Here is a 25,267-nt window from a genome sequence, read left to right as displayed (position 1 = left end):
GAGCCCTATCCATAATGGCCCCAAACTGGACATGAAGCAAATGCCCGTCCAAGACAGAATCAATCAATAATACATTGTGTTCCGTTCCCACGATGGAATACGGTGTACAGCAGTGAGAATAAACAATCTCCAGTGCCATGCTACAGGACAAAGCATCTTAGAGACAGAATTTTGACTGAAAGAAGCTAGACACAAAACAGTAAAATGCTCTGTGATTCTATTTACAGAAAGTCTCTAAACAGGCAAAACTAAGCTGTGCTTTCTCATCCGTGAATTGATATGAGGTGCCGGTGGCCGAGAGCAACGATTTTTTTGGTTAATTCTCCCTAATATACTTGGAATTTTATTTTATTATTATTATTTTTCACCCATCTGCTCCAGGAGAGAACCAAGAAAAGTCCATTTGTATACAAATCACTAACCCTGCTAGGAAATAAACCCAGCGTGGTATGCTCATCAGAAATAATTAAACTCTAACTTAGTTTATAGTAAAAGGTCAAGAAATATCACTCTTGGGACTTCCCTGGTGGCACAGTGGTTAAGAATCCACTCGCCAATGCAGGGGACACAGGTTCGAGCCCTGGTCCGGGAAGATCCTACATGCTGCGGAGCAACTAAGCCCGTGCGCCACAACTACTGAGCCCACGTGCCACAACTACTGAAGCCCGCACGCCTAGAGCCCGTGCTCCGCAACAAGAGAAGCCACAGCAATGAGAAGCCGGCGCACTGCAACGAAGACCCAACGCGGCCAAACAAAAGTAATAAATAAATTTTTTAAAAATCTATTAAAAAAAAAAAGGAATATCACTCTTATTTTAAAAACAATGCATTTGAGCAAAATACAGGGACTCTAGAATAAAGGCGGGAATTCAAGTCCTGGGTGGGGGTCAGACTTTTGGGAAGAGCATAACCTCCTTTTAATAAAGATGTTTCACTGAGGCTGAATGTACGTGCAGAGAAGAGCACACATTATTAAGTGGCCGGCTGGATGTCTTTTCAGAAACTCGCTGAATTTCATGAAACCCACACCCAGATCAAGAAACAGGACAGTACCAGCACCCAAGAGCCCCTGAGCCCTGGGCTTCCCGCTCCGCGCTGGCCTGGCCCCAAGAGGAGTCATGACCCTCACCTCTAACCCGTGAAGCTCAGTGCTGCCTGCTTTTGAACTTCACATCAAGAGTTTAGGCGGCCGTATAAGACCCCAGTCGACGGTTATCTGGGGCTTTGGACACAAGAGCTTTGCACTCTCATCTCCCGTGAACGTGGCATGTCGGTAGTTGCCTTAGGCCGTAGGCTTGGGCCTCTGTACAGGCGCACCTCGTTTTCCGGTGCTTCGCAGGTATTGTGCTTTTTTAAAAGATTAAAGGTTTGTGCTGACCCTGCACTGAGCAAGTCTATCGCGTCGTTTTCCCAACAGCATTTGCTCACTTTCTTTGCGTCTCATTTTGGCAATTCTCGCAACTGTTTCAAACTTTTTCATGGTTACTACATTTGGCATGGTGATCTGTATGTAACATCTTGGATGCTACCACTGTAATTTTTTGTTTTACATTTTTTTAATTCAAGTGTGCACACTGTTTTCTTAGACATCATGCTATCACACAACTAACAGACTGGAAGCAGAGAGTAAACGTCACTTTGACACGCACTGGGAACCCCCCAAAATTCGTGTGACTCGCTTTGTGGCAGGGGTCTGGTGTCTCTGAGGTGTGCCTGTATAGGGTGTTTCCTCAGGATACCTAAGTTCGTCCCTCTGCTTTCCTAGTCACTGAACCCTGCAGTCAAGTCCAGATCAACATTTTAGGGGAGGGCTTGGGACTAAAACATTTCTTTCTCCAGCACACGAAATACCATTGCAAACCACTAAAACATTTTCCAGCATTTTGGCACCGTCTTCTAAAGGGCGTTTTCAAGTGCCTTTATAAGCATTTATTATTACTTTCACTTAGGAGGTTTAAGTTCATTCTCCATTTTGTACACGTAGGAATCAAGGCCTGGAAAGGGTGAGTGATAAACCTGAGAACATAGCCTGGGTCACTGAAGGCGGGGAAACGGTGCTGGACTCCAAGCCCTTTCCCACACCTCCTCTCTCAGGGAGTAACAGTAAACGTGGCCAGTGAGCCAGGTGGGACCCCCCACCACCACCATCTCCTCCCTGGTTTACAGGGACAGGCTCCTAACTGGGCTCCTTGCTTCTCCCCTTGCCCCTAGAGTCTATTCTCTGCTACGTCTGCTACGTCCGCTTATGGTGCTTCTCTGCTCAGAACACTGCCCCGGCTGCACATTTAACTCGGAGGCAGAGCCCAGGTCCTTCCCATGGCCTTGGTGACCCACGTGCTCCCGCCCTCCGTTCCTCCCTGGCCTCTTTGGGTACACTCTTCCCCTGGTTCCTTCTACTCCAGCTTCTGGCCTCCATTCCCTTCCTCAAATGTGCTTGGCTACTCCCACCTCAGGGGACGCTTCTACTGGAACATTCCGTCTCAGATATTTGTGCCTCACCGCTTCACCTTTTTTAAGACTGAGCCGGGGGCTTCCCTGGTGGCGCAGTGGTTAAGAATCCGCCTGCCAACGCAGGGGACACGGGTTCAAGCCCTGGTCCGGGAAGATGCCACATGCCGCGGAGCAACTAAGCCAGTGTGCCACAACTACTGAGCCCGCGAGCCACAACTACTGAAGCCCGTGTGCCCGTGCTCCGCAACGAGAGAAGCCATTGCAACGAGAAGCCCGCGCACCTCAGTGAACAGTAGCCCCCGCTCGCCGCAACTAGAGAAGGCCTGCGCGCAGCAACGATGACCCAACGCGGCCAAAAAAAAAAAAAAAACAAGACTCAGCCGTATGACTTTTCCAAGGCTGGGTCATAACAGACACTACAGCTTCCGTCTATCTCTCTGGACCATTAGCTCTGGGGGAAGCCAGCTACCATGTTGTGAGGACCCTCAAGCAACCCATGGGACAAGGAGCTGAGGCCTCCTGCCAGTAGCCGTGCGGGGGCACCACCTTGGGGAAGCGGATCTTCCAGCCCCCGTCCAGCCTTCAGACGACTGCAGCCCTGGCTGGCCTCTTGACTGCAACCTCAAGGGAGACCCTGAGCAGGGACCACTCAGCAGAGCCGCTCTCGAATTCCTAACCCACACACACAAAAAAGTGAGATAATGTTTACTGGGTTGAGCCAATGATCTTTGAGCTACTCTGTTATACGGTAATAGATAACTAAGACAGCCACCTTCTCAGTGAAATCCACCCTCACCCCCTTCTCTAAAATGTAAACCACCCAGCACTGCCATGCCCCCTTAACTCTAGTCTGTTTTTCTTTTTGTTCTTTTTCGGTCAGCAACTCTTACCTTCTAACCTACTGTATAATGTACTCATTTTTTATGTTGATTGTTCTTTTGTCACCCTCCCATCTGACCTGGCATCAGAACAAGCTAGGAATCTTTGTCTGTTCCCCGATGTGTCCTGAGCACCTAGAAGAGTGCCAGATGCGCACAGCGATGAAACAGACCTACGTACAGGCACAGGCCCGTGAATTCTAGCAAAGGCTGAGGTCTTGTCGGCTCCCAGATGCAGGCAGGCAGTCAGCAGTGAGCATGTCACGACTCCCTGGACCTTGGTGTCTTCAGCTGTACAGGAAGGAGGTCACACTGGGCGACCCACAAGCCCTTTTCCAGACCCTAAGCTTTGTGGCTCCCACACGACAATGGCCTTGTGGGTTGTCCAGAGTCCAGGGGCTGCAGAGACAGGCCCCCGCCTTGGCCAGAGCTCATCTTCCTGTCTGTGCACATCTGGACGGCGCAAACCGATCATGCCAAGAGGAAACTCCGAAACGGCTGCTCAGCGAAAGCTGCAGTACAGGCCACACGAGAGGGGCTGAAAGGCTTCTTTCTTTTGCAGCCGCAAAACAGTCTTCTGGGCACGATCTCAGAAGCTGAATGCTCCACGGCTGAATAACATATGCTCTCAATAGCCTTCGATGGCAGTCGCTGTCACACTGCCTTCTCTGCCTGGCTCCCGGCCAACGCAAAACTTAAAGAACCGGGCCATTTTCCCCCGCTACTCCCTTGTTCAGACCGAACTATACCTTCAGTTATCCTCGGGGCCTGTGCACCAAGTTCAAAGCTGAACACCACCTGCTCCTCCGCCGGCCCCTCCTCCTTCAGGGAAAGTAACTGAACCACAAGCTTAATGCAAACTGAACAAGGAGCTTTGAGCTCTGGTGGGGAATCACCGGCTGTTTGCATGTAGTTAGAACGTGCTTGACCCTCCATCCCTCCATCCTTCCGTGGCCGGGAAGAGATTACTCTCCATTAACATGTAGTCAGTCTGACAACCAGCCTGGGCTCCCAGGACAAAGAGGGATGATAGTCCTTTGCAAATGAAAGGAGTTTCAGGGGCTCGGAACTCCCTGCTAGCTCTTCAGCAGCGCAGGGAGGGGAAAAGCAGGCAGGGAAACGTGGGGCTCTCTACACCTGCAACTTCACAGCTGGTGACGTCAACGGCCTGATGGCCAGGACAACCTGGGACACAGGAAGACTCAGGTTTGCAACAGGGAGTCTTTGGGTCAATGTCCTGCGAACAAGGGGGGCGAATGCAGAAGACCTTGGGGGTTGGGGTGTCTGGTCATCCTTCAGCATCCTTCTTTAGACTTCTCTTAAAAGTACAGGAACAGGGCTTCCCTGATGGTGCAGTGGTTGAGAGTCCGCCTGCCGATGCAGGGGACACGGGTTCGTGCCCCGGTCCGGGAGGATCCCACGTGCCGTGGAGCGGCTGGGCCCGTGAGCCGTGGCTGCTGAGCCTGCGTGTCCGGAGCCTGTGCTCCGCAGCGGGAGAGGCCGCAGCAGTGAGAGGCCTGCGTACCGCATTCAAAAAAAAAAAGTACAGGAACACAGGAAGTTACAGCCCTGAAGCCCAGCCCTGAACCCTTGCCCTCAAACAACAGCACAACCTCAAGACTCAGAACATCGACGTCGGTGTTACCACTTTCTACTCTGAACCCTACCAGCACTGTGCCCACAGCCCCCTGCCCCTGGGTGCAGACTGGACCTGAGGAAAACCAGGTGAGATGCTGGAAAGAAATCTGAAGGAAGAGAAATTTTTTTCGTCCTTGTGCTGTGTATTTCTGGGGTGCTTTCTAGCTAGCTGGAGACCCAGAGCTTCGCCACTGGGAGATGTCTCTGTTTTCTTGGCTTTTCAGCATGGATAATCATCAGCGGGAAGGTTCCACGCCTGCTGCTCTGCACGTGCTACTGATGACACCAAGATGGTGGACGAAGCAGCCACCGCGAATCAGAGCCGCTTCCTTTAGGGATGCCTGGTGGTGACTGCAGAGGGGCCTGGCTAACGGCAACCACGGCCGGGGCACCACTGTGACTTACTGAGTACTGTTCAGGCATCCTTTGGGTTCACCCTGGCAATGACCCGATGAAGGAAGTGCTATCAACCCATTTTATAGATGAAGAAACTGAGGCTTAGAGAGCTAAATATCTCTCCCAAGTTCACCAGCCCATAGTTGCACAGATAAAATTCCAGTTCAGGTCTGCTGATTCCAGAGCTCAAAGGCTTCACCCGTGTGTCCTATGCAGCCCACCACACTCTGCACACAGGGCAGAGCGACAGTGGATCTTCCAGTTTACGGCGGAGGCGGGGGGTAGCCTGTGATTATGAGCAATATTTCGTATCATGAAGCCATCTATTACCAATATTCCACTGCAGGGTGGGACCTAGCACAAACATTGAAAAAGATCCCTGTTTGTTTAACATATGAATGCTGCTTAATGATCTTAAAAAGACGTTCCCGGTATTTTCAAAGGAATGGCTGGCTTCTGACACGTGTCTGGTGTCCTTTTCTCTCTGGACCAAGTCAGTAACTGCAAAGAATTCCTTGGCTATTATATGTAGATCTTAATGGTTCAGTGGGGGGGAAAGTGCGCGCATGTGTGTGTAGTGTGTGTGTGTGTGCGTGTGTGTGTGTGTGTGTAGTATGAGTGTGTTCATCCATCTATAGAAAGAACAACAGTTCCACACACACACACACAAACGTAAAGAAGAGCCCCACCACCACCACCACATACATGAAAAACGTGTCAGTCATCAACAGGCCACCATGCTCCCTTCTGTAGCTATGGCAGACATGTTCAACCACCCAAACGCCTCCTGTGTCTTCCAGGCTCCCCTGTGACAAGACATCCCAGGAACAGCTTCAATGCCGACAGGCTGGGCACATGCCTATGAGGCCGAGGAAACTGGCAGAGAACCCAGGTCTCCAGCCATTGCTCTCTGAGTGCTATCAGTGAGTGACGACCCCAGCAGGGGCCCCATGTCTCCTGGGATCCTAGAGCCGGGCCTCCCCAGGCCTCATCACTCCCGCCAACCTTAACAGTGTTTGCCACGCCCACGACTCTTGCACAATTACTTGCTTTAAGTCAACTCCCTTTCTTTTCTTCAAATTTATTTTCAAGTAAAATTGTAAGACTGCTGCAAGTGGAAGAAACCATTATTTGCCCGGCACAGAAAGTAACTGTAAAGGCACACATGTTGAAAGCAAATCAGAAATGGTGGGTCGAATGGAAGCAACCTAAGTGCCCATCGACAGGTGAATGGATAAAGAAGATGTGGCACACATATACAATGGAATATTACTCAGCCATAAAAAGAAACGAAATTGAGTTATTTGTAGTGAGGTGGATGGACTTATCGAGTCTGTCATACAGAGTGAAGTAAGTCAGAAAGAGAAAAACAAACACCGTATGCTAACACATATATAAGCAATCTTAAAAAAAAAATGGTTATGAAGAACCTAGGGGCAGGACAGGAATAAAGACGCAGATGTAGAGAATGGACTTGAGGACACGGGGTGGGGGAAGGGGAAGCTGGGACGAAGTGAGAGAGAGGCATGGACATATATACACTACCAAACGTAAAACAGATAGCTAGTGGGAAGCAGCCGCATAGCGCAGGGAGATCAGCTCGGTGCTTTGTGACCACCTAGAGGGGTGGGATAGGGAGGGTGGGAGGGAGACGCAAGAGGGAGGGGATATGGGGATATATGTATACATATAGCTGATTCACTTTGTTATACAGCAGACACTAACACGCCATTGTAAAGCAATTATACTCCAATAAAGATTTAAAAAAAAAAAAAGAAATGGTGGGTCGATGTGGATGTGATGGAAACCTAGACACTGGTGGGTGGTCCAGGGAGGGACCCCAGCCCCTTGCCACCTTCTAAAGTAAAATCTCCGATAGGTGTCTTCAACAGAAATTCCAGATAATTTGGGGGGGTGGGGTAGGGAGAAGATTCCCAGTGCACATGGTGTCTGTAGCCTGGATGATCACATTGTTCCAATATGGTGCCTGGGAGGCAGATGAAATTAGTCAACACGCTGAAAATTCTGCAAATGGAGCCTGGTACACAGTAAGTGCTCAATAAATGCTCACTGCTTTTCATCATCTACAGTGTGCAGAGAAGAGGTAACAGAGCAGGCCTGAGACTGCTCTCCTCCTTAGAAAGACCTGTTTGCAAGGCTGGCACTTGGCTGGCATCTCAGAACTTGAATGGTAAACTCTTCCCTCCACTGATAGAAAACTCTCCCTAAATGATAAGAGCGTTCACTGCACCTAAGCTGTTTGTGCAAATAATATTGTTTACGTGGAGCGCCTGCTTTCCTTCCAGGAGCTTGGTGGTAGGCAGAGGGCACTGCGTGACCAGCCCCCAATAGAATCTTTGGGCTCTGAGCCTCTAATGAGCTTCCCAGAAGGACAATAACTTGCACGTATTGTCACAATTCACGGAATTAAGCGCATCCTGGGTGACTCTATAGGGAAGGGACTTGGGGACGCTTGTGTCTGGCTTCCTCCAGACCTTGCCCCGTGTGCCTTTCCGCGTTGCTGATTCTGCCGTGTATCCTTTCACTCTAATACATCTTAGCTGTGAGCGCGACTATGTGTTGAGTGCTGTGAGCCCTTGTAGTGAATCGCCAAATCTGGGGGTCGGCTTGGGGACCCCCAGCACAAGAAGCAGCATGGCGGGACCTAAGGGAAGCTGCTCACAGAACCTGCCACAGCCCAGGGTCGTGGGTGGAAGGCAGCCAGGGTTCCTGACTCTGTGGATTGGAAGTGGGGCCTCAAGAGGAGGGAGGGCCAGTGGGCTGGAAGAGGGTTGGTGCATAAACCCGAGGGCCAGAGGTCATAATGGGACCACAGGAACCAGCAATAGAGGCCAAATGGAGACGATGCCCAGTGCCAGGTGGGCCCTGCCACATCATGGTGGGCGCTGCAAGGAGAAAGGGCGGCATCCGACCAGATGCCTCTCCCCTCGGCCAAGTCATGGGGCACACTGGGAACTCGGATCTCCTCTAGGGAAAAGGAGGAAAGGGAGGGGGAATCTCCAACTGACTGTGTTTATATCCTGAGCTGAGCAAGTTTAAAGTAGAAGTGACAGGGCTGTCTTTAAAAGGCATGTGTTTACCAGTCAGGGCAAATGAGGGCTCAGCGCAGGGATCCCAGGGTGTGGGGTTGGTGGTCCTTACACCTGAGCGTGCATCAGAATCACCTGGAAGGTTTGTTAAAACAGACAGCTGGGCCCACGCCCGGAGCATCCCGGAGACTGGGGTGGGTTCCGAGAATTTACTTTTTTAATGAGTTCCCAGGTGACACCCATGCTGCCAGGAGACGCACACTTTGAGAACCACTGATACAGAGACATACAGTTACATGTCCCACGTCCGAATTGTCTCTGAGAGAGGGGAACCTGAGGAACAGGTCTCTGCAGCTTAGGAGAAGGAAGAATTACCTGCCCCCAAACTGTATAAGCAACGCTAGGCAATGAGAGCTTCAGGAGTCTACCCCACGGGCAGCCGCTGGGCCCACGTGGGGCGGCTGGGCTCATCAAGTAAGGCTGTCTGGGCAGAGCTCTGGGGAATGGGAGCTGTGGCTGGTTCCAGAGCCTTCCAAGAAGCTGCACATGGCGACCCTGTCTCAGGGACCCTTCACCAGGCGTAGATGTGCACGGGATGCCCCAGCCAAAGTCAGAGTCCAGGCAGGACCCTCTTCACAGCGGGCAGGGTCCTGGCCCTGCTGCGGGATCCTCCCACCACAAGGGCACGAGTTCTCTGCTCCAGAAAAGGCTGCAGGCATCTGGGAAAGCGACTTTTCCCCGCTATTTGCGTAGACCAAGGAGGCGACTTGGCCTCCCGGGGAACACTGGTCACGTCTGGACACATTTTTGGTTGTCACATCTGGAGACAGGTGACTGACATTGAATGTGGAGAAGCCGGGGAGGCTGGCACACATCCTACGACACCCACCCCTGTTGCAGAGAGTATCTGCTTCAAAATATCAACGGCGTTGAGAGGTTGAGAAAGCCCACCCGGAACCCTGCACCCAGCGGGCTCTCATACAGGATGCACAGCGTCAGTGGAGAGTGGTGATGTTGGGAAAAGGAAGCTAGAAGGGCCCTGCTCGGTTTCCAGAGTCTAGCTGTGCCGAGAGGGTCTCCAGAACACAGTGTAGCACAGGGTCACAGCACATCATGTGAGGGGCGGAAGGAAGGAAGGAGGCCCACGAAAGGCCTTTCCTCTGCCACCAAGGCCACGGCCGTGGCCACGTCACCACCTCCAGGCCCAGCGAGGCCCACCGCATTCTCAGTTTAGCCCGAATCCCTAGCTTAATCCAGCTGCTTCTCCCCTGATGCAGCTCAGAAAGAGTCAGTCACATTCATCAACTAACAGCCCATGAACAGAAGAGGAGAGGCCAAATTTCAATGGCATTCAGGGAATAAAAACATTTATACCTTTTTGGCGCTCCCAGCACATTTTCCGATAAAGCTGTGTTACGTATGACAGGTTGGGTGCCCACTGAGCTCACAAAAGCCCATGTAACTCCTGCGTGAGCGGTTTCTAAGGATGTAAATACTTTACGGCTTACATAAAGCTTGTGGGGGAGTTCAGGACCTGAATCACCACCTATAACCTGTTTGTTTGTTTGTTTTTCCTATCGGAAAATGCCTTCCCTCTGAACAGTGGGAAGGAAACAAGAGGGCACTAAGGAAATGAGTATGAAACGGAAAGGGGGAGACTGGAGGAATGGCCCCTGGGCCGTGAAACTCCCGAGGAGTGAATTCCTGTGCCACTGGTGTGACGAGAATGAAGTGATTCGGCGGTGGATTGATCCGTGGGTAACTGCTGAGTTCCTATTCTCTCTCAGACGCAACGCTGGGGATGCAACAAAGAACAGAGCTTGCCAACACGGAAGGGGCAATAACTCCCAGGGGATCCTGTTCTGCAGGGAAGGGCAGGGGCTATTGGAACAAGAAGGACGGCCACGCCAGACCTTGGGTTCTTGAATATTCCTTAAGGGAAGCTGGCCAGGCACGAAGACGAAGACCACGCGAGGCAACGGCCGGCCTGTGCGAGCCCAGTGGCCGGAAGCTGCCGGAGATGCTGGTGGTGACTGGAGGAGGGAGCAAGGGGACGATAGCCTGATGCGAGGCCAGCTTGGAGGACGCAGTAAGGATTGCTTTTCTTAATTGTAGTAAACTTCACGTAGCATGAAATTTACCATCTCAACATTTTTAAGTGTACAGTTCAGTGGCATTTCGTACATTCACGATATGGTGCAACCATCACCGCTCTCTCGTTCCAGAACATTTCTTTGCCCCAAAAGGAACCCAGTACCCACTGGCCACCATTTTCCATCCTCTTCTCCCCCCAGCCCCTGGCAACCACGAATCTGCTTTCCGTCTCTGGGGGTTTTCCAACTCTGGACTGCATATAAATGGAATCACACAAGATGTGGCCTTTTGTGGGTGGCTTCTTTCACTTGTCACAATGTTTTCAAAGTTCATCTGTATTAAATTCTGTGCCGGTGCTTCATTCCTGTTTATGGCTGAGTCAACATTTTATTGTGTGGATCGACCACATTTTGTTCACCCATTCATCCATGGCTGGACACGTGGATGGCGTCTAACCTTTGGGCCACTGTGAACAGTGCTGCTGTGAACATGGGTGTATACACGTTTTTGTTGGAACACCTGTCTCAGTCATTTGGGGTAGAGAACAGGAGCGGAATTTCTGAGCCGGATGTTAGGGATTTGGTGCTTGTCTGAGGAGCAGCTGGAGACTTTGAAGTAACAGCCACATGATCAGAACGGTGCTTTTGAGCCTTCGCTATGCTGGCATGGGTAGAGGGTCGGTGGAGGCAGGAGTGGCCGGCGGGGGGATGGTAGTTCAGGTGAGAGAGGTCAGACGAGAGTGGCAGGGGCAGGAGAGAAGTGACAGGTCCCATCCTCTTCATTCTGCCATCCCCTCCTGCTCTTCCCATCATAGCTTTGGACACCTAGCCTCAGGTGAGAAAGAACCATTTTCCCCTGAAACTACCAGTGGGTCAATAGCGGAGCCTACTGCAGGCAAGACAGGTGTGTCAAGCTGATTTTGAACTTCTTCCCAGCTGGACTCTGAGAAACTCACTGGCCCCCCAAAAGCTTTACATGATCTTTTTATCTTTTGGCCAAGCTGCGTGGCTTGCGGCATCTCAGTTCCCCAAACAGGGGTTGAACCCGGGCCACGGCAGTGAAAGTGCCAAGTCCTAACCACTAGCCCACCAGGGAACTCCCTACGTGGTCTTTTTTAAAGCTAAGAGTCCCCATTACTATGTCTGGAGGAATCTTCGTATCCAGACCATTGCCTGTAACCTGGCCATGCAGCTCAACTCCCCACCTCCAGTCCCGAGGTGATTTCCACCCTAAGGGATGCTGTTTATTGAAATGGAGTCTCTGCTCTCTCCGTATCAACCCTCTTATTTATATAACTGCTTGACTTACGAGTCAATCTCCAGTGCAGGATAAAAGTTCAAATCTGAATAAGTTAAGACCTATAGCATTACCTGGAGGCACCACTTCTTTAAAACAAAAACAAAATGAAAACGGTCCACGGGCACCTCGTCCCTCTGCAGGGGACCAGCCTCTAGGAGAGGACCTCTTGCCCGGAGTCTTTACAAGGAGCTATTTCCATTCCTGTTCTACAATTGAGGGCGGTCCAGGAAGGTGCGGGCACTAGACCCTCGGACTGAAAATATGTCACGTGGCCAAGTATCTTCTGAAGAAGGCTTTGCTTCCTGCAAAATCTTCTGGGTGCTTCCAACATGCTACTTCCCCACAAGCAACTGTGGTTAGCAGAAGACCTATTCAAGACCTTCCCATGTAGCTAGCTCTCAACAGGTCCGGGGTGGAAGGAAGGAGGGATGAGCAACCGAATGGAGAGAACAGACACTCCCATAGAACAGAGAAGAAAGACAGCCAATGCCATGATCACTTTGGGCTTGCTACTGCATTTCCTAGAGGCTGATTTCGATGACAAAGAGGACAGAATTGGGTCAGCAGGGGATTTCACACCCCACACTTGACCGATAACAGCTCCTGCTGAGAGGCAAAGGGGCGACCTGGTAGAAAACTCCATGTAGGTAACCACAGAGCTGGGAAACCAAAGCCAGACATGGTAGTGGAGGATGGGTTCCCCAGAGAGTCCAGAGTCCCTGCGATGCCATCGCTTGCATTTCCCTGGAGGTGACTGAGCCCAGGCTTCCTCTCAGAGGTCTGGCAGCTTGGGGCCCAGCTTGTGGGCTGGAGGCCGTGCCCAGGCTCGTGGGACAGGCAGACAATTTACGAGTGAGGGGACACATCATAAAAGTGAGCAGTAAATGCTAAGAAGCCGACAAGCCAGGACAGATGGCCTTTCTCTCTGACCAGGGAGGCCAATGGAGCCACCACCCTGGGTTGGGGCAGGCCAGACCGCCAGCCCTGACAACAGTGACCAAGAATAATTCATGGGACTTTCCTCCAGACCCTACAAAGCTACTGTAAACCTGGACTTCTGCAGCCTGGGGCCCCTGTGGCTTGAATTTGTCAGCACGTGGGTTGTCCCAGGCCCCTGCGAGTTTTGGTGAAACGTCAAGCTCATGGGTGACAGCTGTGTCACCCCATGGCCTCTGACTCCAGCTGACCCAATTCAGGATGTGGGCCAAGCAAGGGGTAGAAACAGTGCAGAGCAGGAAAATGATCTTCTATGAAACTTCGCTGAGCAGACACTCATCTAGTTGACAGAAATGCCCAGAGCGCATCCTAAGTGCCACGTTCCACGCTCTCATGAAGACCGGGGGCAGACAGGTGGAGAATTTCAGAACAGGACCTAACTTAGAAAGGGTGGTTAGAGATGGACTCTTGGAAAAGGCGAAAGTGAAACTGGGATCTGAAGATTGAGGGTGAGCATCAGGGGAAAAGGACGTTCTGTGCGGAGGAGAGAGCTAGAATAAAGGTGCACAAGATCTTCGTGTGCTCAAGAAATGGGAAGAAGTCCTGTGTGGCTGGAGCCTACTGAGTGAGGGGGAGACTGAACTTGAACTTTACTCCAAATGCTATGAGCCCTAAGAGAATTCATGTCAAGGACATGGCACGGGTTAGGTTTCATGATGGGTTTGAACCAGGCCCCTCGTGCTTTCTGCGTGGCCTCTGTTGTCACACCCTTACAGATGCAAGGTAGCCAGCTAGGATTAGGGGATGGTTTGGGAACACGGGCAAGTTTCTGCTTTGGAAACAGCCAGATTTCCATCCTCTGAAAGAGATCTATCCGTGCTGGACCCCTTGACCCCCACCTACAGGACCAATCTTGGTTGAACACGCGATACCCTTAGGAGTTCCCAGTCCAATAAGGTGAGATTCAACATCCCCTCTTCGTTGTTCTGCAAACTGGGTATCTGTCTTTTTCCGACGCTTGAACAAGTCCCTGCAACTCAGCTCTGTCACTGGCAAGCTTCCTGCCTGGTGCTGAGTTTTTCCAGGAATGGAGCCTCCTCTCCCTAGTTGCCTGCCCCTGCTCCAAGAGCCCACATCCTGCCTGGACCATCGTCCCGTGTCTAGAGCCCTGCTGTGTGGCGACAAAACTTCCCAAAGCCGACCGCGATGTGCCTGCGCTTTCAAACAGCGCTTGATCCTGAATCCCGCCACCGTCATGCCCCACCTGCCTCCAGGACCCCACGTTATGCGCTACTCTCGTCTGGTTCTTGTTGGTAAAGGTGGCTGCCCACCACCCCTCCCCACCGCCGCCTGGAGCCCTTCCCTGCAGACCCTGGATCTGCCTGGCTGGTGGAGCCTTCTCTCAGCATCTGGAGCTGGGTGCTTCCATCCAGGGAGGAGAGATTGCGTCCCAGGGCCACGCCTCCGCCCATCTCTTCTCCAACTGCTGCTGTGAATGCCCAGCTGTGGCCTGAGATATAACCACCCAGGGTGCCCACCTGAGATGTCCCACAGGCAGGAATCAGGGATGCGTTCTAGTTTATGAGGGGAGATTGCGAGCAGACTGACAACCAGCAGATTTCCCTATAGCTGCAGCAGAGGAGGTTTAAATCCGAGTGTCATCAAATGAGGGACAGGACGGGGCCTCTGCGGGCCCTCACTCTGCCACTTGCCATTAAAGGTGGAGAGTGTTGGGACTTCCCTGGCAGTCCAGCAGCTAAGACTCTGCGCTCCCAACGCAGGGGGCCCGGGTTCGATCCCTGGTCAGGGAACTAGATCCCGTGTGCCGCAACTAAGAGTTCACACGCCACAACTAAAGAGCCCGTGTGCCGCAACTAAGTGTTCACATGCCACAACTAAAGATCCCGCATACCGCAACTAAGACCCGGTGCAGCCAAATAAATAAATAAATAAAATGCTTTTAAAAAAAGATGTAGAGTATTGGTGCTACCTGGCCAAACAGTCATCCCACGGCCTTGTGGCCAGACAAGAAGTCTTGCTAAGAGTAAACAGGCTCTCAAGAGGCTTCTAGGATAGCTACTTTCCAAATTCATCAGGCTGGGAAATGCTTTTCCTCCAGCGAAGTCTTGGACAGAAGCACAATACTGAAAACAGATGAGAACAGAGCCTGGCTCCCCACTCCCACCACGGAAACTCTAGAGACAGTTGGAAAACCGTCGTGGAAAATTCAGAGATCCTAAGCAGTGGAGCCGTAGAAGCCTGGGAGGATGAGGCATAGAAAAGGGAAGGTCCCTAAATGCTAACAGTGATGCAATGACAAAATCCTAACAGCCTTTTGCTGTTAATAAAATAGTAAACATATTCAGATTTATACAAATATATAAAATATGTTTTAATGATAGCTGCCTTTTACTAAGCAAGCGCATGCCCAGGCTGAGCTAAATGCTCTATATGTTCTGTGGTTGAACCTCCAGAATCTTTGTCAAGTAGGTGGAATTATCCTAATTTTACACAAGCAGAAACTGAGGAGACAGGAGGCTAAGTGACATCTCCAAGGCCTCCCCCACCCTCCCGAAGAGTCACCATTTAAACCCCAGATGTGTCCTACCTATAACCACTGGCATCGGAGGGCAACTCTCTGTGAAGGACTGCATGACTCCAGTCCAACGGCCCAAGCTGATTACAAACCAGGAAGAACCCAACAGCTCTAGAGGCCACTTGACCTGACTGTCAAATGCTCTGGGCTGATTTACTTGAACTTAAGGAAAGACAAATGTGCTTTGACACCCCAGATCTCTCCCGGGCCTGCTGGGGCCTGTTTCCGCCCTCTTGAATGAGGAAGCTGTGCTTTGCAGGCACCCGGCAGAAAGAGAATAGGCCCTCAGATGCCTGAATGAAGGGGAAGGAAGGACAAAGTATCGCTATTGTTGGAGATGGAAGCCAGTGCCAGGCGACAAGAGGGCCCCGGGGCCAAGCATTACTGCAGCAAGGGGATGACGTTAATATTTTCTGGGCAAACAATGCCACTTTTCTAACTGCAGACCATGCAGCCATGACCTCACTGTGGACAAACAGCTCGACCCAGGCCAGGCCAATTGTTGGCTGCCAGGCCATCGCACGTGTGTCCAGGGCTGGGCTGCCCTCCCCCTGGGACAAACGTCCCCTCTGAGGGCTGTGATACAGGAGTGGGGAGATGCATTAGCTGCCCCTCGGGTGTCCCCTACAGGCTCCCCAAGTTTAACAGGGCTTCAGCTGGCAACAGGAGGAGGTTGTAAGGACAGGAGCTGTTCACAAGTACATGTCCTGGAGGCCTCAAGTGGCCAAGCTACTTTCCACAGGGCAAGGGATGGTTTCAGGAAGACCACAGGTGACCATAGGACCCCAGGGGGAGGGATTGGTGTCAACTGTCATGTGTACATCCCTAGAACCAAGCTGCTGGCTCTGATGTACAGGGGTCCAGGCAGAGGTGGGAAGGGCAGGATTCCCCTTGGTGGGCAGGCTCTCTGGGTGCTCAGGAAACGGTGCTGTGGCAACACCATCCCCGACCTTGCTCCACACGTGAAGATGTCAAGTTCATCTGTGACATCTGTCCACTCACCCTTTAGGCTCTGGGCACCCCTCTACTCCCAGACACCCAGTGTTCCGTCTGCCACCAAGGCTGCTCTCTGGTGCCCAGGGCCCCTCTTGGAGCAGGCATCTGAGGTGGGCCAGCCAGCGTCCCACATTCAGCCACCTGTGCTAGGGAGTCCTCCTGGACTTTTATTTTTTTAGTTGAAGTATAGTTGATTTACAGTGTTGTGTTAGTTTCAGGTGTACAGCAAAGTGATTCAGTTATCCATATACCTATATCCAATCTGTTTCAGATTCTTTCCCCATAGAGGTTATGACAGAGTATTCAGTAGGCCTCCCTGTGCTCTCCAGCAGGTCCTTGTTGGTTATCTATTTAATATATAGTAGCGTGTATATGTTAATCTCAAACTCCTCATTTATCCCTGCCCCTTCTGATCTCTGGAGTCAAAATCCTGCACAGGGACAACCTTGTAGGTGACCAGCCAGACCCTTGGTTTCATGCTAAAGCCTTACACGCGTGATTCTAAATGCAACTGAAAAGATAAAATCTCACCTCCTCTCACTTTCCCAAGACAGATATATGGGGGAGGATTTGCCTTTCCCAAGAAATTAGCCAGCTCTTACAAGTGATCGTTTGAAAACTTTCAGCTGGGCCCTTGTGCAGCCAGTGAGGAACACGGAAGGCCCGATGGAGCACCATTTAAAAAAAGGGGGAGGTTGTGCACTGAATGCCCGTATGACCCAGCAATTCCACTCCTGGGTAGATACCCTGAAGAATTGGAAATAGGCACTCAAAAAATCAGTTGTAGTACATTCATAGCAACACTATTGACAATCGCCAAAAGGTGGAAACCACCCAAATACCCATCAGCCGAGGAATGGATAAACAGAATGTGATACGCATATAATAGAGTATTATTCAGCCATAAAGATGAATGAAGTACCGATAAAGGCTGCAATGCAGATGAACCTCCAAAACATCACGCTCAGTGAGAGAAGGCAGACACGGAAGGGCACATAGCGTACGATTGCATTTAACATGCAATGTTCAGAATAGGCAAATCCACAGAGACAGAAAGTAGACTCGTGGTTGCCTGGGGCTGGGGGCAGGGAGAATGGGGAGTGAGTGCTTAATGAGGATGGAGTTTCCTTTTGGGTGATGGAAGGTTTTGGAACTCGATAGAGGCAGTGGTTGTGCACCACTGTGAGTGTACTGAACGCCACGGCATCTTGGAGAATTATTCACAAGTGGACACTATGTGAATAAAGCGTGTGATTGCACTAGACTCACACGTGAGTCACGTCCAAGTCTAGGTGCCTTTCATGCCTGAACGTTATATCTAAAACCCTGATGGATCTTTGCATACATGTGGATTTCCGGACCAGATATTTCTCTTCCGGCTTTGTCACTGTCAAAGTTTGGTCAAGTGAGCTAAGTAGGCGGGGTGACGTCTGGCACTGAGGAATCAGGAGACAGGGGACAGGCCTCTCCGCCTGAACCCAGGAGTCTTGACCCGACCCAGGGAATAGCAATCTGTCCCCCTGCCGACCGCGACTGCATGGCTATCTATTTGTGCTGAGCGTGTAAGACGGCTCAGATCCCAGGGCAGTCAGGTGGAGTGGGGTGAGGAGAGAGGGGAACATCTACACATATGCACCCCATGTCCACGAGACCCTGTGCTCCCCAGTGAGCTGGTGGCCGAGGGAGAGGGAGAAGCAGAGAGAAAGGCACTGAAAAGTCACGGCTGCATTCCTCGGCAGCATTCTGTCAGCTCTCTCCCTCTTCTCACCCGAACGGGGCTCTGACCTCGCCAGGGTCCGCTTGCTCACGTGAGACCTGTTTGCCAATAAGCGACAGCATGACACACAACTGGAGTGCACCCAGCACGGCGGGAGTGTCCAATTCTGCCAGCATCCCGCTGGTTTTATCAGATGTCAAGAACCTTCATAGAAACCAAACATCTGGATCAATTTTCAATTCGCGAGAGCCCTCAGACGCAAATGTAAGAAAAGGGCTTCCCTGGTGGCGCAGTGGTTAAGAACCCGCCTGCCAATGCAGGGGACACGGGTTCGAGCCCTGGTCCGGGAAGATCCCACATGCCGCGGAGCAATGAAGCCCGTGCGCCACGACTACTGAGCCTGCGCTCTAGAGCCCGCGAGCCACAACTACTGAGCCCGCGAGCCACAGCTAATGAAGCCCGTGCGCCTGGAGCCCGTGCTCCGCAACAAGAGAAGCCACCGCAGTGAGAAGCCCACGCACCGCAACGAAGAGTAGCCCCCGCTCGCTGCAACTAGAGAAAGCCCGCGCATAGCAATGAAGACCCAACACGGCCAAAAATAAATAAATAAAACAAGTAAATTTATTAAAAAAAAAAAAGGGAGACTGGAAACTATTGATTGCCTCTGATGAATTTATGAACAAAGGGGTGTCACTTCACTTCTAAAAAAAAAAAAGAAAATGGAAGAAAAGAAGGGAAGTACTAATGTCGGAATCCAAATCCCCCCTCACCCCCCCACCAATTTAGGCTGAGCCTCCCCGTCAGGGACATCCTCCAGCCACCGCCTCTCCGATTTCCTCTGGGCCCCCAAAGGGTGTGTGAGCTCACAGGCCCTCAAAGGGCCCCTTCTCCGGAGCTGGCCGTCCAGCAAGCCCACAGCCTGGGGAAGCTCTTCCCTCGCTCCCTCCCATCTTTAATCAAAGCAGACGTGGAGACTGCAGAGCAGCCCGAAAAGAGCGCTCGATCCAGAACCTGCCTACATGCCGGGTGGGTCCTGGCCTGGAGAGACCTTGTAAATGTTACTAAAATACTTGATTTAAAAATTAGATCAATAAACCGTCCGCTCCTTGGGTGGTCCCGGAGTGGCAAGCGTCCTGCTTTCCAGAAGGGTGGCAGGTACCGCATTACCTTGGGAAAACCGCTTCATACTCAGCAACACTGGGTCCACCAGCCAACCGAGACCCCGAGCAAAGGGGACCTCAGTCTCCCCGGCCCCCGGCCCACCTCTGCCGACCGCGGCTGCCCCAGCCATCTTCCCAGAGCACGGAACTGGTCACACCGTCCCTCCGCTTGGAAACCCTCCACACCATCTACATCGGGGTCGACAAACGACGGCCACTGGCCGCGGCTAACCTGTCCCGTTTCGGTAAATAGAGTCTTATTGGCGCCCGGCCAGAGCCGGCCCATTTGTACCACTGCTTACGGCCGCTTGGGGGCCACACGGGCAGAGCCGAGCACAGCCGGTGCAAAGCCTCAACGTTCACTGCCTGGCTCTTTCGAGACGCAGATGGTCAGCTTGCCGTGCCCTCCTTCCTGCCCTGACGCTCGAGGGGACGGTCTCAGTCTGCGTGCCGTGCTCAGGGAGTTTGGGGGGACGAAGAGAGTGAGGAGAGAGAGGAGGTGGGGCCCCCCGCCTGCAGCCGCGACTGGCGGCCACTGCCTCGGGGAAACAGAGCCCCGCAGGAGCAGGAAGGCGGCTCCGGGACGTGCCCGGAGCCCTGGTATCCTTTGCGGCTTCCTGGTCTGGCTCCTGTTTCACAGACGTCAAAGGAACTGTGTCCTGATGTCTCTCAGGGTTCACGGTCCCCGTGACCTCAGGGGCTGACCACCCTGCCGTCTCTAGGAAGCCTCCATGGCGCCCCCCCTCTGCAGCCCCCAGCACCGGGGAGCCTCTGGTCTCGTAAGGAGCTGGCTCGGAAACGCCTCGAGAGGCAGAGGTTCTGTTGGGCTGCAGACCCTGAACCAGTTGGAGCTCGGCTCCCCCCAGCTGGTGAGCCACCCCGGACCCACTTGCTGTGGGGTCGCGGCTGGCACTCCGTGTGGGGAGGTGGGGTGTCCCCTACCCCTGAGCTGCTTGGTCCTTTCTGTCACCTCCCGTGGTTGAGATCAGGTGGCAGGAAGGAGGGTCTGTCCACTACAATCTGAAATAGCGTTTTCCCTTTAACCAGCCCTGGGCCACCTGAGAAGAGACATGGGGCTGGGGTCAGCCAGACGACCGTCACTGGCCGCCCGCAGACAGACTCTGCCATCCTTGCTCTGTGGCCTGGAGGTGGGGGGCCCCCGGTGGGCATCCACTCCGAATTCTCCTCCTGGGGCGGGCGGGTCCCTCTCTCTCAGCCACAGCCTGGCGCGTGGTGTGTGCAGGGCCGCCCTCCCCGTGGTTGAGCGCAGACCTTCCCTGGGTCCTTCTGTTGTTTTCTCCTCTCTTTAAGAGAAATCTGCCCCTTTTCTTGTTCTGGTACAGAATTCCTTGCTTCTCCTTGGCAATCAGGGGAATGGCCTACACAGAGGTCAGAGGTCAGGAATGGCAAGAAGGGCAGAAACGGGCCCCTTCGCACCCTCCTCCTGCAGGCCTCCCTGAGCTCCTGTCCACAGAGAACCCACCTCCACCACCAGTCCCGGCCATGCTCGGCCTCCCTGCCGCCTTGAGTTTTCTTCTCAGCGCGTGTGTCCGCCTCTGGACACATTCGCGCTCTCGAGCTCACCATCAGCCCCGCCCACTCAAAGAAGGCAAACTCCATGGGAGCAGGATGCTGCCTGGGGTCCGCTGGCTGCACCCTGGGCCCAGTGGGCACCCGGCAAGCTGCTCTCCTGCTGCAAACGTCTTTACTCCAGGAGACCTCGTACAAAGCAGGGTGCGGTGGGCTACACGGTGGTCCCCGAAAGAGACGTCTGTGTCCCGGAACCTGTGAACGTGACTTTACTTGGAAAAGGGGTCTTTGCGTATGTAATCAAGGCTCTGGAGGTGAGATCATCTGGGCTTTTCCGGAAGGGCCCTAAATCCAACGCCAAGTGTTCTTATAATTGACAAACAGAGGAGACACCCAGAAAGAAGGCGGGAAGGAGGGCCGTGTGAAGACGGAGGCTGAGCTGGAATTAGGCTGCTGAGAGCCAGGGGTCCCCTGGAGCCCCCCGAAGCTGGAGAAGACAAGGAAGGATTCTCCCCGGGAGGCTTCAGAGGGAGGGTGGCCCTGCCCTCGTTCTCGACTCCCGGCCTCCAGAACCGTGAGAGAATCCATCTCTGTTGTTTTGAGCCTCTCGGTTTGCGGTAATTTGTTAGGGCAGCCACAGGGATTAATGTGGAGGGAGGAGCATCTGTAACACCTGGGTGCCAGGTGGGGCGAAACAGACCCATGTGTGAGGCAGAGTCTGCGAGGGGACAAATAATAATTAAGTAAGGAGAAAAGCATATATAATTACAGCTTGCAAAGGGCAAACAGTTTGGCTGGTGGGATGGAGAGGAAACGAGTGTGAGGGCAGAGGGGGAGGCGGGGCGTTGCAGCCCAGGTCTCAGGGGTGGGAAGGAGTGGCAGAGCTGAGGTCTGCACCTGGGTCCTCACCTGGTCCTGACGCCGGCCTCTGCCTCAAGTAGCTTCTTCCTTTCATCTACCCCCATCCTCCACCTCAGCAGCGGGCCATCTTCCTAAAGCACAGCCAATAATAGTCACCATTTCAAAGGTGCCTATCAGGACAGCTGCAGGATGTGAGGTGGCAGGTACGAATTCTCATTCTACAGATCAGAGACCAGAGGCTGGGGGGTTAAGTGACACTTGCACGTTCAAACTGAGATCAGACTCCAAAGCCTGTTCCTCTTTCCCCTGGGCTGCGTGGACCCCTCACCGTCCCCGTCTTATTCCAGAGCCTCCAGGGATCGTCCACCGCCTCACATGAAAAACCCATACTCTTGGGGGAGGATAAATGAGGGGGCTGGGGTTAACAGATACACACGACTATATATAAATAACCAACAAGGACCTACTGTACAGCACAGGGAACTATACTCAATATTTTGTAATAACCTATAAGGGAAAAGAATCTGAAAAAATATATGTAAGTGAATCACCATGCTGTAAACCTGAAACTAACATGATATTGTAAATCAACGATACTTCAGTTTAAAGAAAACCCCAAACCCTTATACCCCTCGATGGAACACTCAGTGCCCCTAACTCTCATTTCCGCATAAATCTTCTAATTTACTGCCACGAGCCGTCAGGAACCTTCCAATTTACCTATAGAGACCTACTCCCTCTTTTAACGCCTCCATGAACCTATATTTATTATACATAAATATCATTATAGATAATATTTGTGTTATATTATCACTGCCCACATTTTTTCAGCCCTGCTATGGGCTCTGCACCAGACGTTTTACATGTATTATCAACTTATTACTACAGCAGCCTCGTGAGAAATGTTTCAGCGTCTGCCTTCTGTACACAGAACTCAGGACCCCGGCCCCAGGTGACGTCTGTCTGAGCCCAGTGCATTCTGCTACACCGTGCACATAGCATTCTTATTTCTTTCTGCTAATAACATCAACTTTTACACGGCCTTTTACGGTTTTGCAAAGTACTTCTGTGTATGTCATTTGACCGCAAAAACTTCCACTCCCACACGAAGGCATCTCTCTTCAGTTTGCCCTCAATAAGGACCAGAACACGGCTAGGTTGGAAGCAGGGGACCACGCACCCAACTTCCCCTAGTTTCCATCAGTGCCCACTGCCACCAAACCAGCTCAAAGAAGTCCAAAATCCAAGTGTCCAGAACAATGAACTCGCTGTACTGCAGGGCAAATCCCCGGATCAGATCACCACGGCTGAGCGGGTCCGTCTACGAAACACTGAGGCACGGCTGGGGACGTGTCCCCGGCGGGGACCACACCCCTGAGACCCCGCCACTCCATGATCCCAGGGGCTCAAGAGACACTCTTCTGTCTGATTTGATCTCTAACGTGGCCGTCGGGATGCGCTTGGAAAGGAGAAAATGCAGGTCATGGTGCCCTGCCAAGGCCGCCTGGCCGCAACCCTGGGGCCCAGCAATTTATTACCAGACAGGGGCCACACAAGCTCCGTTATCACAGTTACAGCCTTGTCCGGTAACAATGTTGCCTTTCAAATAGTTTTCCGCCTGGGACAGTGGATTTATAAACCGAACTGGTGACTAGAAGCAGAAGCCCAGGCTGCAAAGACTAAACGCCTTGTTCTAAGTGGGCCTGGTTTAGTATTACCCTGATAAGATCAACACAGATAATGACCTGCTGGAGGTGGGGTGCTTTTATATATACGTCTCCGTGTCTGCATTTACTTGGGCACCGGCTGGCGTTTGGGGGCTGCCTCTCAGTCCAAAGGGAGAAGAGAAAGCCATTTTCTGGATCTCTTTCCAGTAAGGAAGTTGGGTATAATTAATTATAAGACGTTAGGTTTGTCTCTCTCTAAACAGCTCAGAAATATACTGATTTGGTTACTTTCCAAAAGGGTGGCCCTAAAATGGTCATGCTGTTTTCAGGGTGGTGAAGCTGGGCCGCTGCTGCTAACAATCGTTGAAGCTGGGTGACACACATGCGGGGTTAATGAAAGTAGGCTCCTACCTTTGTGTATGTTTACAAATTTCCATAATAAAAGCAAAAGTCATATATAAGAGGCAATTCTGGCTGAATAATTACTGAAGCTGGGTGACGGGCACATGGGGATTTATTATTAAAGTATTCTCCTCCCTGTATGTTTGTTTAAAATGTTCCGTGGTAAAAAGAAAAAGAAAAAGGGTAAAAAAAGCACTTTGGCTGAAAGGCAATGGCTTAAAACCCCCTCTCCTCTCATTCAATCATTCAACAGATGTTTGTTTGTGCCACATACTGTCCGAGGTGATGGGAAAACAGTGTGTGGACAGGACGGGGTCCCTGGCCCCGGGGAGCTGACATTATCCCCGAAGTTCAAATATTCCTCCAGTGTGAACTTCTGGCTGGGCTTCCTCCAGGGGACCCTCTGGGGGTGGGCCTTTGTCGAGGGGGGGAGGGGGGGTTGAAATCATTCTAGACTTTGCTGGGGATTGGGGGAGGGGCTGGCCGCTGGGGAATCTGTCCAGTCTGTTATTCCTAGGAATCTGGGCGCAGGATGGAGGGACAGGGGCTTTAGGAGGTCCCCGCAACGTGCGCTGGGACCTGTTTATTAAAGTCATTCATTAATAACAGCCACCCCCATTGTCCCTGAGAGGTATTTCCAGAGAGGCTCCAAACCACTGGTCGCCTTGGGGGCCTGCTGTAAACACTCCGGACCAACCGCTGTCTATCCCGTTCTGAAAGGTCTCCAGGGACCAGGAGGCAGAGGCTGGCAACAGCTGCCGGTGCTGTGAATGTTGTCAACTAGGGACCCGGGGACAAAAGCCTTCTGTGCTGCTCGGTGCTGTTAACTGCGCCGCACGCGATTCCTCTTAATTGGCGGCGGGCGGGCAGCTGAAATCCTGGAACCGCCAGCTTTAGGGTTTGCCGCGTATGTTCATCCTTCAGGAGGCTGTTTTCAGAATCTGGGTTGAGATGGAGTCCCACGCCTAAAAATCAGTCCAGGGGACGCCCCCAAGGGGGAGTCTGCCCGCTCTGCAGCCGCACCTGCGCTGGCTCAGCCAGGGCCAGACAGAAGACGAACGACAGGGCCTCTGGAAAAACGGGAGCTCTTTGGAAGAGGAAGGTCAAGAACGTGAAAACCTGGCTTTGAGGTCAGCATGTCCCCGTGCTCCTTCAGGGGCGAGACGCCATCACGTCACTGGCTTCTTTGCCAGGAGATGGGCAAGGTTTGCGTCCGCTTCTCTCTTTATTTTGCAAAGTTCCTATTGTTGCACACTGTGCTTGCTCTGATGAGTTTGTTTGAAACGAGGAACTGGATTCGGATTTTCTGGACGGTTTCCCATCAGGCGGAGAGGTGATTTTCAGATTCAGGATCCTGAAGTCATTCCCATGGAACCTTTGGGGAGTGAGTGCAGCCGCTGAGGAACCAGACGGTTTGAAGGGAACCTAAAATACCGGGGGGACATTTGACTGTTTCTAGACATGGCATCAAACATCTAGAGGTATTTACCCATTTCGAAGCATCTCCTGGACACGCTACCACAAAAGTGGGGGCTGGGGGCTGCCAGGGAGGGAGGAGCTCGGATGGCACAGCCGCTGCCCTCGGGTTCTCGGACC

General features: G+C 52.3%; 1 protein-coding gene across 6 annotated transcripts in view; it reads right to left on the bottom strand.

Annotated features, from left to right (window-relative positions):
* Nucleotides 1-25,267, bottom strand: part of SLC39A11 (solute carrier family 39 member 11) — a 447,715-nt gene that overhangs the window by 38,018 nt on the left and 384,430 nt on the right. The window contains exon 8 of one of the 6 annotated variants that reach the window (XM_089901699.1): nt 1-25,267. This exon is cut by the window's left edge and continues 10,866 nt beyond it. The exons of the other annotated variants lie outside the window; for them this stretch is intronic. Coding sequence (XP_089757825.1) covers nt 25,147-25,267 — 121 coding nt within the window. The 3' untranslated portion in view covers nt 1-25,146. 6 annotated transcript variants of the gene reach the window in all.

The sequence above is a fragment of the Delphinapterus leucas genome, chromosome 19, assembly GCF_059928025.1.
Source record: "Delphinapterus leucas isolate spDelLeu-1000000601 "Yukka" chromosome 19, BTC_Dleu_Yukka2, whole genome shotgun sequence".
Lineage (NCBI taxonomy): Eukaryota > Metazoa > Chordata > Mammalia > Artiodactyla > Monodontidae > Delphinapterus > Delphinapterus leucas.
Note: the sequence above shows the minus strand (reverse complement) of the source record. Positions and strands in the feature narration are given on the sequence as shown.